The sequence below is a fragment of the Hyperoodon ampullatus genome (assembly GCF_949752795.1).
Source record: "Hyperoodon ampullatus genome assembly, chromosome: 7".
NCBI lineage: Eukaryota > Metazoa > Chordata > Mammalia > Artiodactyla > Ziphiidae > Hyperoodon > Hyperoodon ampullatus.
Window position 1 is genome coordinate 31,287,458 of NC_136920.1, and position 18,166 is coordinate 31,305,623.

The 18,166-nt window shown below is 38.3% G+C and overlaps 1 protein-coding gene across 1 annotated transcript in view; it reads right to left on the minus strand.

The window, feature by feature from the left end:
* Positions 1–3,315: 3,315 nt before the first annotated feature.
* Positions 3,316–18,166, minus strand: part of LOC307055543 (follitropin subunit beta-like) — a gene marked incomplete at both ends in the record, with an annotated part of 91,384 nt that continues 76,533 nt past the window's right edge. Inside the window, 2 exons of the mRNA XM_079707774.1 lie at positions 3,316–3,546; positions 5,115–5,273. Of these exons, the coding sequence (XP_079563900.1) occupies positions 3,316–3,546; positions 5,115–5,273 (390 nt within the window). The remainder of the gene's footprint in view (positions 3,547–5,114; positions 5,274–18,166) is intronic.

Consider the following 18,166-nt stretch of genomic DNA (forward strand, 5'->3'; position numbering starts at 1 on the left):
GAATTGGAATTGCTGGGTCATATGGTAGTTCAGTTTTAATTTTTTTGAGGAACCTCTCTACTGTTTTTCATAGTGGCTGCACCAATTTACATTTCCACCAACAGTGCGTGGGTTCCCTTTCTCCACATACTGGCCAACACTTGTTATCTCTTATCTTTTTGATAGTAGCCCTTCTAACAGGTGTGAAAGGATATCTCATCATGGTTTTGATTTGCATTTCTCTGGTGATCAGTGCTGTTTTACCTTTTCATGTACCTGTTGGCCATTTATGTGTCTTGCTTGGAAAAATGTCTGTTTAGGTCATTTGCCCATTTTTAAAATAAGATTTTTTTTTTTTTGCTATTGAGTTATATTTTGGATATTAACCCCTTATCAGATATGTGGTTTGCAAATATTTTTTCCCATTCCCTAGGTTGCCTCTTCAACTGGTGATCAATTCTTTTGCTGTGCAGAAGATTTTTAGTTAAATGTAGTCCCATTTATTTTTGCTTTTGTTGCTTATGCTATAGGTATCATATCCAAAAAATCACTGCCAAGACCAATGTCAAGCAACTTACCCCTATATTTTCTTCTAGGAGTTTTATGGTTCCAGGTTTTACATTCAAGTTTTTAATACACTTTGTGTTAGTTTGTGAGTGGTGTAAAGTAGTGATCCAGTTTCATTATTTTGCATGTGGATATCCAGTTTTCCCAATATCGTTTAATAAAGAGACTATCTTTACCCCACTGTGTATTCTTGGCTGCCTTGTCAAATACTAGTTGACCATATATGCATAGGTTTATTTCTGGGCTCTTGATTCTGTTCCATTGGTCAGTGTATCTTTTTAACAGTATCATACTGTTGTAATTACTGTATCTTTGTAGTATAGTTTGAAACCAGGAACTGTGATGCCTCTAGCTTTGTTCTTCTTCCTCAAGTTGGCTATTCAGGGTCTTTTGCGGTTCCATACAAATTTTAGGATTGTTTTTCCTATTTCTATAAAAGATGAATTTTGACATTGAATCTATAGATGGCTTTGAGTAGTATGGATATTTTAACAATATTAATTCTTCTGACCCATGAACATGAGATATTATTCCATTTATTTGTGTCTTCTTCAGTTTCTTTCATCATGGTCTTATATTTTTAATTGTACAGATTTTTCATTTCCTTGGTTAACTTTATTCATAGCTATTATATTGTTTTTGATGCTATTGTGAATGAGATTATTTTCTTTAATTCTTTTTCAGATAGTTTTGTTGTTAGTATATGGAAATACAACTGATTTTTATACGTTGATTTGGTATCCTGAAACTTTGCTGAATTCATTTATTAATTCTAACAGTTTTTGAGTGGAGTCTCTAGTGCTTTCTACATATGAGATTATGTCATCTGCAATCACAGACAGTTTTACTTCTTCCTTTCTGATTTGGAAGACTTTTATTTCTTTTTCTTGCCTGATTGCTATGTCTAGGACTTCTGGTAATGTTGGAATATTCTCTGGTGAGAGTAGACATCCTTCTCTTATTCCTGATCTTAGAGGAAAAGCTTTCAATCTTTCACCATTGAATATGAAGTTAGCTGTGGGCTTGTCATATATGGCCTTTATTATGTTGAGGTACATTCCTTCTATATCCAGTTTGTTGAGAGTTTTTATCATGAAGGATGTTGAATTTTGTCAAATGATTTTTCTGCATCTCCTGAGAATAATAATCCTTGATATCCATGTGCTGGAAAGTATATCAGCTCTAGTACTTAACTAGATTCCAAAGGTTATGAGGAAAACTTCCCACTGAGTCTGAGTTACAGGTAAGACATGCTAAGAGCTTTCTGGGAATAAATCAATTTTAGTGTAGACTGGGGGTTAAGGGTAGGAATAAATTAAGAAAGTGATGATACAACAAATGACAGAAGGTCTATTTTAGGGAAAAAAGAACACTAAAATCCAGCAAAATTCTTATTGATATTCCCAAGTGAACAGTAAGCACAGGTGATACTTACAGAAGCATTTAAAAATAGATTTCTAGTAATGTTACCACTTATATTATGAAAATACACATGTATGTGTCATGAGCAAGTAGTTCAAGAGCATGGAAAAATCCTAAGTTGTGCCTTTGTTAGACAACATTTTTGATTTTTAAGTATGTTTCAACATTCAGGTAAAAAAAAAGAGTTATTATCTTTAAAAGTAATTTAAGTCATGAAGCATTTTCAGAGTGCACCCTTTTGAAAGAAATCATAGATTTGGGAGAACATGTAGTCAAGTGATAAAGCAAATGTACAGAGAGCCCAGAAAATACAGCTATTCTCTCTAGACTGCCAACTATTTTTAAGAGAACTATTTCTCTGAAAAGTTAGTTGACAAGTAAGTTAAATGTAGCCTGTTAAGTTGCCTAAAGTGCTGTCACGTGGACTTCAAGTTTCCCATCCCAGCAGTGGAGGAGATTTCTGGTACAGGTGGCACAGCAATGAGTGACAGATGATATGCCTTATTGCCTGAGGGAGAGCTTTGAGAAGGCTGGAAGTTCTTGATCAAATTTATTTAAGTGGCAAAGTACATAGGGGCTAGCAAGTTAGGAAAGGATATTTGTTGATCTTGCAATTGAATTTCCACAGACTCAAATTCATAGTTCTCGTCTTGGCTCTTAATTCAAATTTGAAATAAAAATTAAGATATGATTTTTAAGGCTGCAAATTGTGAATGGTTGCTCTGTTTCCCAGCTTACCACCCTCCCACACCTGCTCCCTCCTTCTCAAGTCAACAACTTCTCTTCCAGAAAACACAGGCGAGGTGGAACTGTTGTAGCACCTGCATAGGCTGGCAATAAAGTGGATAGTCTTGATTTAGTATCCCTACCTTCCTGACTCTCCTCTTAATAATTAAACAATTAGACATAGAGTTAGGTACCTGCTCCATGACACTAAAGTGATACCGGCTCTGCTCTTGCCATATATCTTACAGGAGATTGTGTTCCATTTAGTTCTCCTACTCCATCATCTTGAGACTTCCTTCTCCTAAGTCTAGGTTTTCTCATCTGTAAAATGACAGGTTTGCTCTAGAGGACCTCTAAGTCTATTAAAAATGGGAAACAGCTTACAGCCCCTGCATTCAAGTTGAATGAAACCGACAGAGCCCAGAACTAAGAATACAGGGTTGGGTGGTGACAGGCCCCAGGCCCCAGCAATCTCCATTCCTGGAGCTCCCTTCTGCAGGAGAGCAGGGATCAGTGGGGTCTCCCACAGTGGTTTGCAGCCTGGACACATGTACACACAGACTTCTTGGGTGTCTTAGTCTTTCAGGACGAGGGTGGGCAGCTCAAAGTGTCCACTGCTCTTTATTCTTTGATTTCACTGAAGGAGCAGTGGCTGGGCCCCAGTCCTCGCACGGTGCAGTCAGTGCTGTCGCTGTCACACTTGCCACAGTGACATTCAGAGGCTACTGGGTACGTATACAGGGAGTCTGCATGGTGAGCACAGCCAGGTACTTTGACTGTCTTGTACATCAGCTCCTTGAAGGTACATGTTTTCTGGATGTTGGACTTGGCTGGATCCTTGTACACTAGATCCTGAGTGGTTTAAGAGAGAGAGAGTTAGGTTACAGTATTCTGCAAGTTTCTGTTTGGCTAAGTCAATATGAGACAGGGATTTAATACTGCTTGCTCTAATATTTGCTCTCAGAAGATCAGCTTCTAGGATACTTAAGCACAGGAAACTTGACCTCATAAAGAAACATTTATACCACTTTTCTGAACTGTCCTGGAAGTGTTATAGAAAATATAACTGTCTCTTTTCTCTCTACCATGAAAGTACCCACATATTTAATATTTCTAAAACTCTATAAAACCTTTGAATTTGTATGGCATAAAAACATGTAAAGATAAAGTGTATCTTTAGAAGATATGACCTTAGCAATTTAAGGATGGGTGTTTTTTTTTTTTCTTTAATACCTCATAATCTTAAGCTATATTAATGACTGGTAAAAACATAACATTTGGAAAGAAAAATATTTCCAAGTACTCTTTTCTGTGTATATTTAAGAGAGGAATAAGAGCTGTAAGCTAAATTATTGATATTTTGCCTAAAGTGTTTGGGAAATCTCATATTGGATTCTGGATATTCTATTGCCTTTTAGGTTCTTTCTTGCCACTGCCTTAAATTCTGTACCTTTGTGGGGTTCTTAATCCAAAAGTATATGATACAGTTTCACTATCAGAACATCTAAATCAGGCCAAATATATTTCACTCTTCTACTTGCCCAATGAGAAAATACTTGGCTTTGAGGGAGAAAGGGGACTGGGGCTAATTCATTTCCCTAGCTGGCCACTGGGTCTATATCTCACCCAAAGTGCAGTAAGTTGAGTTTTATTGATCAATTCATTTAATGTCAAACAAAGTATTTTCATTAAAAAGCAGCCAATTTCAATTTCAGTTTATCAAACTTCTGCACAGCCAGGTACAACAGAAAAATGGCAAAGAAACACTTTCTCCTTTAACTGGTTTATTTTGAAGAAACTGTGAAAGTGTAGACAAATGTTTTAATACCTCTATTCCTTAATTTTCTTAACAGCATAAAGAAGGGTGTGGGTTTGATGATTCATTTTAGTTCTAATCTACAGGGATTGAATGCTCTCAGGCTGCTCATTGGTATTGTTTTAAAGATGGGCCAATAAAATGAATTTTATAATTGGCTGCTTGCATTTTTTATTTGGCTTTAAAATGAATGTTATTACTATCCCTGTTGCAGAGGTATGCCTTTTATTATTGCAATTGGCTTTTTAAGACTATTGGCAATATTCCATGATTAAATGTAGATGTGTACTCATGCCCATGTTTATCCCTCAATAGGTAAAGCTAGCAGAAAAATGCTCTTTTAAAATACAGAGTTGGCACATTACTGAAGCATTCATTTACATCAATCTGAGCTGTCCCAAATTTGTTTTACCCAAATTAAATCCAAACCCAAACATCTAAATGGTATCATGGTAATTTACCTCAATCACAACACAGACAGTGTTGACTAAAGAACTCGTGGCTGTTATTCAGAAGAGGCAAAATATTGACAAAGTGGGAACAAATGAAGCCTGCCTCATCCAGACCCTCAGCACTCTCACTTCCTTCAAAGCAAAGTACCTACCTGGGTGTAGCAGTAGCCCGCACACCACATGGTGTTGATGCTTTTGCAGAAGCCACATTCCTCTTTCTCCACTGTGATGATGATGTTGGTTAGCTCACAGCTACTGCAGCAGATTGCTCTCCAACAACAGAAAAGGAAGCAAAAACTACTGACTTCATCCTAGGCTGGGAAGCAAACAATTAGACACCCAAAGTATTTTAACAGTCATGGACTTTGACCCAGTCAAACTGAACTGATGTAAACCTGCTCCCCAAACTCCACCATCACATTCAGCTTCAGCAAGCACTCTTTGACAAAAGAGAAATACAGTACAGGTCAGAAATCCTCATACTGTTTTTTAAGGATTAAAATGTCACAGGGTATATATCTGAAAAAGATGAAAACACTAATTCAAAAGATACATGCACCCCTATGTTGGCAATTTACAATTGCCAAGATATGGAAGCAACCTAAGTGTCCATCAACAGACGAATGGATAAAGATGTGGCATACACACACACACACACTCACACACACACAATGGAATACTACTGAGCCACAAAAAGAATGAAATTTTGCCATTTGTAGTAACATGGATGGACTTGGAGGGCATTATACTAAGTGAAATAAATCAGACAGAGAAAGACAAATAGTATATGACATCACTTATTTGTGGGATCTAAAAAATACAACAAACTAGTGAATATAATAAAAAAAGAAGCAGACTCACAGATATAGAGAACAAATTAGTGATTACCAGTGGGGAGAGGGAAGAGGGGAGGGGAAATATAGGGGTAGGGGAATAAGAAGTACAAACTATTAGGTATAAAATAACCTACAAGGACATATTGTACAACACAGGGAATATAGCCAATATTTTATAAGTGGAGTATAACCTTTAAAACTTGTGAATCACTATATTGTACACCTGAAACTTATATAATATCGTACAGCAACTATACTTCAATTAAAAAAATGTCACAGAGGATTACCTTAATATAAGCATTTAAGGGACTTCCCTGGTGGTCCAGTCGTTAAGACTCCGTGCTCCCAATGCAGGGGGTACATGTTTGATCTCTGGTTGTCGAATGGCACAGCAAAACAAACAAACAAAAAACATTTAAAGCTACAAATTTTCCTGTAAGTGTTGCTTTAGATTCATCCCCAAATCTTAATTCATGTTGAGTTGTCATTATTCAGTTAAATATATTTTCTAATTTCTCTCTTGCTTTCTTCTGTGACCGATGGGTCATTTGGAAGCATGTTGTTTAATTTCCATATTTGGAGGAATTTTCATGACTTTTTGGTTATTGATTATTTAATTCCATTGTGCTTAGAAAACACACTTTATGTAATTTCTATCATTTTAAACCTTTTGAGATATATGTTATATCCCAGCCTATGGATTGTTTTGTTGAACATTTGTGTGCATTTGTAAAGAATGAGCATTCTGCTGTTTTGGGGTGAAATGTTCTAAGGGTATTGATGAATTTAACCTGATAGTGTTGTTTGACTCTTCTATATACTTTCTCATTTTCTGTCTGCTTGTTCTATTGATTACTGAGAGAAGAATGTTGAAATTTCCAACCATAATTTTATCCATTTCTTCCTTAAGGCTTATAAGGCTATAAGTTTTTGCTTTGTGCACTTCGAAGCTCTGTTATTAAGTGCATGTACATTTTGGATTTTTTCATATTCTTGCTGAATTGACCATTTTATTTTGTGAAATGTTCCTCTTTAGGCATGGTAATATTCCTTCTCCTGAGCTCTATTTCACCTAGTATTAATATAGTCACTCTAACTGTATGATTAGTGTTTTCAAATATATCTTTTTCCTTCCTGTGTCTTTGTATTTAAAGTTCATTTCATATGGGCGGCATATAGTTGAGTCTTGCCTTTAAAAAAATCTGGTCTGATAATCTTTGCCTTTTAATTGGAGTGCTCAAAATCTTTATGTTTAATATACTTTTGATAATCATGGGTTTATGGTCATCATATTGTTATTTGTCTCATTTATTCTTTGTTTTTCCATTTTTCCTGTCTTCTTTTGAATTAGTTATTTTTTAGTATTTGTTGTATTTCCACAGTTGGCTTGTCAGCTTGCTTTATTTATTTGTTTGTTTGTTCTCAAATTTAAAATACATACTTTATCTCAATAATATTCCACTTCACACATAATTAAAGTATATATCTTGTAACATTTCATTTTCCTCCACCTTCATCCTTTGTTCAATTGTTATTTATTTTACTTCAACATTATTCTACCCTCAATACATTGTTGTTATATTTGTTCTAAATAGTCAATTATATTTTTTAAACACTTAAAAAATTAGAAAAGTCTTTTATATTTACTCATGTATTACCTTTTTCAACACATATTATTTTTCTTCTGCTTAATGAGCATTCTTTAAAATTCTTTGTCATGCACATTATCTGGCAATACATTCTGTCAATCTTAAATTTACTAAAAATGTCCTAATTCAACTTAATTTTTGAAGGAATTTTTTCTAGTTATAGAATTCTAGGTTAGGAAGTCTGTTGGTAGTTTTGTTTCAGCACTTCATATTCTTTATTTGCATTGTTTCTGATGAGGATTCTGCAGTCTTATATATTTATCCTCTCTATGTAACGTGTCTTGTTTCCCTTTGACTGCTTTAAAGACTTTTATCATAAATTTTCAGCCTGCCTTGCTGAATTTATGCTTATTTATGATGTGCCTTGGTGTGATTTTCTTTGGGTTTTTCCTACTTGGGTTTCAGTGAGTTTCTTGGATATACAGGTTTATAGTTTTTATTAAATTTGAGAAAATTTGCAGATAATTGCCAAATATTGCTTATCATTGCCTTGAATACAGAATAAATAAAACAATTAAGTTTTCTTTGGCCTCTGTTTCTTGGTGTTCTGACATATCTATCTTATTTTTAAAAAGAAAGTAAAGCTTGGAACAGAGATCAGTCTCAGTTTTGGTAGGGGTCTCTAAGACAAGCATTCTTTGTATAGCTGTCATAGTTTATAGTGTGATAATTTTCTTGACATCATGCTCCTCTGCTAGACTGTGAACTCCATGAGAGACTAGTGGGAACAAAGAAGGAGCTCAGTATTTTTTTAGTGAATGAGTGAATAACACATGGTCTGCTAACTCAGAGAGTGAGGCAATATTGATTTCTCAGAAACACTAAGACAGGTGGAAACATAGTCAAGCCAGGGGAAGGTGGGAAAGAAGCCACACTAGACATGTTGTCAGAGATTACCTCTACTATCTCAGTCCAAACTGCAGTAAAGCTTGGTCCAGGGTGTCTAACCAGATGGGTTGGTTCAAGAACAGCAAGAAACTCTGCCCACCTAGACCTCTAGCATGACCCAGCAGAAAGGCACAGATTTTGGGGACCCAACTATATTAGTTTGCTAGAGCTGCCATAACAAAGTACCACAAACCAGGCAACTTAACAGAAATTTATAATTTATAATCTGTTATAATTAAATTCTAGCCTTCTGGAGGCTAGAAGTCCAAAATCAGCAGATTTGGTTCTTTCCAAGGGCTGTGAGCAAGATACTGTTCCATATTTCTCCCCTAGCTTCTGGTGATTTGCTGGCAATCTTTGGAGTTCCTTGGTTTGTAGAGTATCACCCTGATCTCTGCTTTCATCTTCACATATCATTCTTTCTGTGTGCATCTGTGTCCAAATCTCCCCTTTTTATAAGGACACCAGACATATGGGATTAGGGGCCCGCCCTACTCCAGTATGGCCTCATCTTAACTTCACTAGTTATATCTCCAATGACCCTGTTACCAAATAAGGTCACATTCTGAGGTACGGGGGTTAGAACTTCAATATGTGAGTTTTGGTGGGGGACACAATTCAACCTATAACACCAACAGATCTGAATTTGAACCCTGTCTCTTTCTCTTACTGACTTGACATGTTTTCACATCTGAAAATGGGCATAATACTACTTATCTTTCAGGGAAATTATAAAGGTTAAATAAGATAGTGTTGGCAAAGCACTTAGCTCAAACCTAACACATGGTAAGCACTCAATACATTGTGGCTTTTACTGTCCTAAGCTAAATGCACATTGATTTATTGAATAATTGTGCTCCTCCTGGATATAATTGAGAAAAAGCCCATTTTTCATTTGATTCATTTGCCCATTAGAAATAGACCTGGTTTCTTTGAAATGTTTGCCAGTTTCCCTCTCAGATTGTTTCTGGGGCAGCAGGAAGACAGCCACTGAATCTTAAGTACTTAAATAATTAAGCCAAAACAAGAGAAAGCTGATAATAAACACTTTTCTGTGCATTATAATTGTGGAGCAATATCTTCTAGATAGTTAACTCTAAAGGCTTTATCGATTTAACTGAAACCTAATCAACTAACAACTCAGAAATACTGTTGGAAGCACTTCCCCAGAGAGACACATTGTAATGAGCAGCTGGCCCCCTTCTGGGCAGTGGGGCTGCCACCCTGCTTGTGTTGGTCAAGTAATTTTTCAGCTGAGTGATCATCCCAGAGGACATCGTTTCCCTTAATACAACTCCCTCCATTTTGCTGGCCACAGCAAATTAACCCCAGCCTTGCTCCTCAAAATGGTCAGGACCTGAGCCTCCCTCCTCTTTGGAAGTGAAGGGCACCCATTTCGAAATTTTGAGATTTTGAAATGGAGATCTGATCATCTTGACTGCTTCTGTGTTGTCAGGTTAGGGCTTCAGTTGCCTGGATCTGCTTCTACTCTTTCTCCCTAGTGTAACTGAGACTCGTTTTTAGTTTGTTTCTTCATTTATTTCTCCCATGATGTTCTGGATGGACAGTCTTTCATGGATGAGAATGCCTTTTTCCCATTCCCAGTTTTCATATGGAGGGATTTTCCTTAAGAGCTGTCCTAGCCTCTCTGGAAATCTTTACTGCTCCACCCTTAGGATGATGGAGGGTTTTACCTGATTGTAAACTTGGAAGGAAATGCTGGGTCTGCTTGACCTGGCTCTGCTCTTCCTTCCTTAGACATGGACTTGCCCACAGAGAACATTCCTCCACTGCTCTTCCTCCTTTCTAGGGGGAGCCCAACCTCTGCCTCAGTGGGTGTCCACCTAACTTTGGACAGGAGTTAGTAGGCCAGTGTTGTTTTTCACACCATGCTGTGTTTCAATTTAGTCTCTTTCAGTAATAAGGGGGACATGTGGGATTCCTTCTGATATACTCCTTGTTCTATTTCTCAAAATTCTGGGGACTCAGGAGTGGATAATAGAGTGCTATTTATTTGAGTCTTATAGGAGACAATGTTGGCAAGCCTCTGAGAGTCAGCAACACAGTTGGTCTCTTTAGCCGAGTGGAGATGTCTGACGAGGAACAGTTTCCATGTATCAACCAGGGATTAGAAAATCTCTACTTAGGGACTTCCCTGGTGGTACAGTGGTTGAGACTCCAGGCTCCCAATGCAGGGGACCCGGGTTCGATCCCTGGTCAGGGAACTAGATCCTGCATGCTGCAACTAAGAGCCCGCATGCCACAACTAAAGATCCCGTGTGCCACAACTAAGACCTGGCACAGCCAAATAAAAACAAACAAAATAATAAAAACAAAAAAAACTTTATCACATTAAAAAAAAAAGAAAATCTCTACTTAGAAAACACAAATCCAGCAAGGCAATTGAATATTAGACACCCAAAACCTTTAGGGAAAGCAGAAGAAGTAATATTTATAAGGAGCCATTTAATAAGTGCCATATCTTGTGGTGAGCATGTTAGTCACATAATTTCATTTAATATTGAAAAGGATGTGAAACCAGGTCAAAAATCAGAGAAGATGTCATTTTGCCTTGGTAAGTCTTGTGAGGAAAAACGTGGAAAGCTAATCGTTTGTCATTAAACATAGTCTTCCAAAGAGTACGATACCTCTGAGTGGACCATCTTTAGGCAGAGAACCAAAGGTTTTCTAGTTTCTTTCTTAGGTGAATGGCTCTTCTAATACTAACCCTGAATTTGGCCTGGTGAGTTACTCATGGTTTAGAGATGGAAAGGATGTCCGAAGATGAATTCCTGGTACTGAATTCTTTTTTATAGAGGTGGAACAGATCCAGAGAGGTTAGGGAACTTGACCAAGATCGCACTGCAATGCAGTAGGAGAGCTGGGATGAGAAGTGCAGTCGTGGAGACCTAGGCTGGTGCTCATTCTGCTCTGTCCTGCCATCCCCGTACCTAGGAGTTATTGACAGCAACCAACCCCTTTTACCACTTACTCTATTTTTAAGGCTATCCGCTGCTGGTGAATGGGAAAACAGTCTGAACCCAAGAGCAGCACTTTAAGGTGAGCCCTTCATTCACTATTTATTTCTCAGGGCCTTATGCCATTCTTACCATTCCTAGGAATTAGCATCCACTCCTTTTCCTTTAGGATTGGGGCAGTACACAGCCATCAGATGGCAGCTACAACTTCTCTTATTGACAAGACAGATAGTATTTCAGTGAAATTATATTCTGTAGCATCGATCACCATGACAGGATGTATGATAATACATAATTGGGATGTTTACCAGGCACCCCATTACACTTTTGAGTTGTTCACCGAGATTTATGTTTTTCCTGTTACCCTGTCTTGTTGGCAATTTGTTGAAATTCTCCAATGGTGTAATCATTTCTTAAATGCTTTGGCTCTGGTATATTTAAGGAAATTAGTCAGTGTATATAGTTGCTGACTTAGTTATTTTGGAATCATTTGAGAATCATTTGGGATTAAGGTCCAGCTCAAATGCCACCTTTGGGATGTGTTGAGGAGCTGTTCTTAAGATCCCCAGTCTGGACCAGGGGCTCAACTTTTTGTTCCTATGTACCTTGTGTTTTCCTCTATCAGAGCTCTTATCATCCTGCACTGTTACTGTTTGTTTATGAGTTTTTCTCCTTTCCTAGAAGGTGTTTTGTTTTTGTTTTTTTTCTTTTTTCTTTAAGGTGAGGTTTTCTAGAGTCATATGGACCTGGGTTCAAGTCCTGATTCTGCCACTTAATAGCAGTCTTAACTATCTAAATCTCAGCCAGCTCATCTGTAAAGTGGGTCTAATAATATCCTTCACAGAGAGTTTTTGAATATTAAATGAAGACATGTATTTCAAGCGCAGAGCATAGACGTGTACAATGGAAGCATTCAATAAATGCAAGTTAGCATCTGCTTTTGTTGTTGTTGTCCTAGCATAATTATTAATAACTCCCCTTTCACTCTACAGATTACCCTCATTTGAATAAGTTATGTGGTTTCCCTTTACTATATAATCTGTTAAAGAAATAGACATTATTACTGTCCAAGAAAAGCATATATCTAAATGTATAGACCATGAATAAAAATCTTAATACCTACTCAGCAAATAATTTCTTTCAAGTTAATTTATTTGGCTGTCAAAATTTTTGCCCATACATGTTTTATCTCTAATTTGAGGTAAAGACGTATGTCGTGGCTTGTGTTGGTAGTCAAACTCCCAGGGAACACCCCCATGCCCAGAAAATTGTACATATTTACAAATCTAGAGCATGGTGAACAAAGTAGAAAAAAACACATAGCAAGCCTTCATGCATTTAAACTCTGTGCCATGGAGTTCTCATTCTTATCACAGAGAGTAAGTCAGAGTAAACATTGCAATAATCACAGGACCAAAAGGGAATTAATTTTGTCTGTTTTCCTGTCTGTAGGAAAGATGATACTTGTTATAACTTCAAATTGATGGTTATACTGCCTCCTCTTTTTGTTGCCAAGCAAGGCAATACAAAGTGCTTCCCAAGGAAGATGAGCATGGCTCCCTTTGGAATCTTGTAAAATAAAGTTTGTTCGTTTTTTTAACAGAGTTTATTTTTTAGCATATATATATATGTATGGGTATATATATATATATATATATATATATATATATATATATATAGTCAATATTTTGAGTGGGATTCAAAAATCAGTATGTCTGTTTTATATCAACTGCATTCTTAAAAAATAAAATACGTTTTTTGTATTTTAGTATATTAGTATTTTAATATTTAAATAAAATACTTTAAAAATACTTTTAATTATTATTATCCTAGGGTAAAGCACAATGTGTGTCACATGGTAGGTGCTAAAAATGAATGCATGATGAGTAAACAAATGACCTTCAAATTGCTTAAACTCTTCCACACTGATGTTATTACCCCAATTTACCTGATATTATCATAGTGTTTACTTATCTTAGTCTCTTTCCTCCTGGAGCTTCTAGTCCAGGAGACGTTGCTTTCATCCTCACCAAATGGATAGATCGATGTGAGATAGGTGATACAGGTATAATGTGTGCTTGGTCTGGTCTCTATCCCACCCTCTGCCCTAGCTCCAAAAAATACCAGATGCCTGTCACAGAGTCACCTCAACCATCCTCTACAGATGTTTAATAGTCAGAAGGACCAGGCTACAGCCATCAGGGCTCAGAATAAGTGCCAGAGCCTATTCCTTAGCCTCGTGGGTACGTTGCCCCTTCTGAGAACTGATTGGGGCAGGGCTGCCATTCTGTGGGACACAGTGAAACAGCTATGCTAGCTGTTAAAATACTGAAATACTTTTTTTCCCCAGGAGTAAATAGTTCTGCTCTTAGCCCCCTGATTAACCACGCCCCTCCCACTGGCACCCTGGCCATCTTAGACCCTCTCCAGGACCTCCTGGACCTCCTTATGGTCCAACAACTGAAGAGTTAATGCCTGGCATGGCAGAGGGAGTCCAGGATGCACCCTTTCTGATTGCTCTGGTGCCTGCTTCCCAGCTGCTAAATACTTTGAGTACCACCCTTTTTCAGTGGGTAACTGAGCTGTTCCCTGAGCTCCTTCTTGGCCCTGCAGGTTTCTCCTTCTTTCCCATCCTGCTGATGTTCTGTTTTGGCCCTGCCAGCTCCAAGTCTGGGACCTAGTATCACCCTTCCTCACTGTGCTCGAGCCCCTTCAGTCCTCCACGTGATCTGTCCCTAGTCCCTCTGCATGCAGCACGTCTGCCAGTTACTGAAGGCTCCTCCCTTCATCCAAGCTCCTCTTAAATGTCATGTTAATGGGTAGACCTTAGCCTTTAATTATGGGCCCTTCCCCTTGGGGCAAGTTTGCCAGGCATCCTGTATTGACAAGACATGTCTATTTTTTGACTTGCATCATATATTGACTTTGTGAGGACATCCTGAGCATCCTGATTTGAGCTTTTTTTTCAAAAAATTGCAAGAATACGACAGGGCTATTTTTCAAAATTTAACCGGGTATCCTGATTTTTTCCCCCTTAAAACCTGGCAACTCTACCTTCCTAGCTTGAGGACCACAATTTTACCCTCATTTCCTTGTATTGCTATTAGTTTCTGCTGTTCGTTTTCTCTCTCTGAGCTAAGGTTTTGCCATCTATCTACAATGCTGTATGGCCCAGAGGCCAGGTGGTTTGCACCAATTCCATGCTAACTAGGACACAACCAATTTTTACTGAATGAATGAATGAAGAGATGAATGAATAAAAGAGTTTGCTCTGTAGAATTGTCTTTCTCTTTAGGACCCCATTCGGAATATAATAGGGCCTTTGAGTCTGAAAAATAAATAACTATGATGGAAACTAAACCCTGTTCTGGGGAAGCCAGGCTGCTTTATACTGCCACTGCTCTGTATTTAGTTACCTTTTGTTTTTCCCTTAGCAATTAGTAAAGTGCCAGTCTGTCTCAGATGTGCTAAGGAGAACCAAGAGAAGATGTTTTTGTCCACACTTGAGCCAAAGAGTTAAAGGAACTGTAGCACACTTGGGGTGGGGGCTGGGGGAGAGCGGAGATAGAAAATAATTAATATTTATTGAGCAACCATCATGTACTTTTTTAGACATGATCTCATTTTGTCCTCACAGTAACCCTGCAAAGAATATTCTAGACAAAGAATCATGTTTAGCCAGGCTAGGTAACTTGCTCAAATCCTAGAGTTAGTAAATAACAGAACTTGAATTTAAACCTAGGTCTTTCCACACAATACCATCCTGCCTTCTATTGCTAGAAGCATCATGGTGGTGGCAGTGGCAGTGTCAGTGATAAAAGACAGAGAACTCAAGGGGAAGGTAACACTCTAAGACAGAGCCAGGCCCACTCATTCCCTATCTCTTTCTCTCCTTTCTGCCTTCCATTCATTCTAGAACATTCCTGGAATAGTTCCGTATTCTCAGGATACTGATGAGCTGATGAATAAGATAAACACAGTCCCTGACCTCATGCAGTTATATTCTAGGGCAGGTTATAGAGACTGAAAAAGTCACTTCAAGCATGAAGTAATTACTAAAGTTATTTTGGAAGCATATAAGGAGATAATGGGAGAACGGCAGTTGTTGGAAGGGTGGGGATCAGCAAAGGCCTCATGAAGATAGTAACATGTGGGTTGAAATGTAGGGATAAGAGTAATTTAGCTTTGCCAAGAGTTGGAGGAACAGTTGTTTCAGGCAGAAGAAACTGCTATAGGACAAAGAAAGTGTAATAAGTTTGGCTTATCCTGCTAAAGAGAAAGCTGTAGGATCCCAGTTTTATTTCATTTAGAGAAGCAGCCTGTTACCATAGGGAGAGGTCATGACTCCTGAATTCTCAGGAAAGGATCTTATGTGGAGAAATATTTGGATAGAGAATGAGGCAGTCATGCAGGCTGGTTTGATTACAGCAGTTGAAGGAGACAGAGGCAGAAAGTAGAGATAATGACACGAGCAAATGAAGCACCAGGAAGGGACATTTAAGTTTGTATCATTTGATGAAGAATATCTCCAGCTGCAGTGGCAGCTCTGCCTTTGCTGGTTTTGAAATTGCATTTGGAATGAGGAGACAGTAAAGTTGTAAAAAGTCACTCTGCACTGGCAAAGAATACCTCGAGTGGCAGTTGGGATTGTGATCAAATCCAGTCTCCCCACTTCTCCAATTCTAAAGTGTTTTCCAAAAGTGTAGGTAGATAGGCTGATTAAAGTACATGCTCTAAAATAGCCAAATGCTTCCTCCAATGTTTAAAATCCAAGCAGGTCCTTTATCACAGAACAGGTTCTGTATTAGATATTAACCAAAATAATTTCATTTTTCAGATTCAATACTTAAAACATCAATTTAGATGATGGATCATGAACTTTAAAGCTGGAAGAAATGTTAAACCCATCTCTCCCTCCAGCACCTGCATTTAACAGATGAGCGAGCTGGAATCCAGAGAGGATAAAGGAGTGCTCAGCATCCTAAAGCTAGGTTACGGGAGTTAAACCAGAATATTGCATTTTCCTGATGAAAGAAAATCAGGTTGACACCAAGCTTCAGCTTTAACTGAGCTGTCCACTGATGTTATGTAAAACTTTCCCCGATATTTTGCCCCTTGACATATATTAATTTTTCTTGCTTTTCCCTCTGATGAGATCTCTATACTAAAGTGATTGTTGCTATTAGAAATCTGGATGGAATTCCATTCAAAGTGGGGAGAGGGGTGTTGTAAACATGGCAAATGAAATTGATTGTTGATACGGAATACCCCAGAATCATTGTGCTTTCCTTTGTGTCATGACAAAATGCCCCTTAAGCTTCAAAATCATAAGGTAGTTGCCTGCTTGCCCTCTTTTTCATTCAAGCCATACTAAGCACCTGCTTTGACCTTAGTTCTGTCCTGGGCACAGTGTGTTGTGGTGGGGGCCATGTTGAGAGACACACTCCAGTCTTAGGAAATGTACCATTTAGATGATTTTGGTAATGAGTAGACAAAAATGTGTTAGGGATAAAAGGGGCAAATAAACTTGCCCAGAGAGCTGGAATCAGTATTTCTGCAATGCAGCCTTGAGGGTAAAGAAAAGTGAGACACCCAAAACCTGCTACCTACAGCTATTTCTCCCTTTGTTCGGGAGGAGAGAGCTGAAAAGTGGATGGATGAAGCCAGGTCAGAGGGTTCTGCTGGGATCTGACTTGAAGTTAGTAGGAGACTGGAGGAGCTAATCAAAACTTTTCCTACCTTCAGGATTCAAGTTACTCCATGTTTCTTTACTAAGGAAAGACTGGGTCATAGGAATATTGGGCTATATTAGCTACACGCAGAGATTATATGGAACCGATGCCCAGGAACCCATTAGTAAATGCTAAGTAGATCCTTCTCCCTCTGCCAGGGCCCACTGGCTGATACGGCTAATCAATCATGGCATTCCTTTCCCTTTTAAGAGTCGGCATCTTTCTCAACACCATGTTTCAGACAAACACTAACAAATGGTTGGATTTAGTGCTTGAGATGAAACTGACTTCCAATTCTTGTGCCAAGTTGTATGGCATAGAGTAAAGGGACATGAATGCTTGAAGTATCCTGTGTGGCCCAGTAGAAGGGATGACATTAGTTGGGCTTTGAAGGTTGGGTGGATTTTGGGCAAGTGGTAAGAAATCTTGGGAAAGAGTACTGTGGGAACTAGAGTGTAGAGATGGTGAAGAACATCACTGTTTCAGAGAGATTGAAGATGCTGACCCGAATAGTGGAAAGCGTATGTGTAAGGAATAGGAAGAAATGTATAGTTGGACAAGAAGAGTGAGTCAGATCATGCCAAATATTCAAAATTTGTTGTGATAGGAAATAGGGAGCTATTACAGGCTGGTACGGAATTGCAAATCTCTTTAATACCTGGCTTAATAAAAGACAGCTGGATTCTTGTATCTTGCATTCAATTGGTACATTCATGAGAAAACAAATGTAAAAAAGTCAAATAATGGCTTAGTGTTATTATCAAAATATTTTTGAACTCATGAACCCCCTGAATTGGTCTCAGGGATGCCCAGAGAACTGCTGTTCTAGACCCTGCTAAGGATTTGGAAAGGGGAACTACCGAGATAGAGGACAGTTAGAACAAGAGTAGTGACGTAATCTGATATATGCTTTAAGAATTACTTTGGCTGGCATGCTGTGGAAGAATTGTGAGCAGGCAGTCACAGGAGTAGAAGGAAGAGACTTCCTAGGTGGTTTTATCAGAGTCCAGGGGGTGGAGGGTCCTGACTGGATGGGAGTGGCAGAATGGAATGGAGGCAATGTGCACCTGGTGGAATGTGAGATCCATTTCAAGGGAGAAATCAGTGGTTCCTGCTTCTTC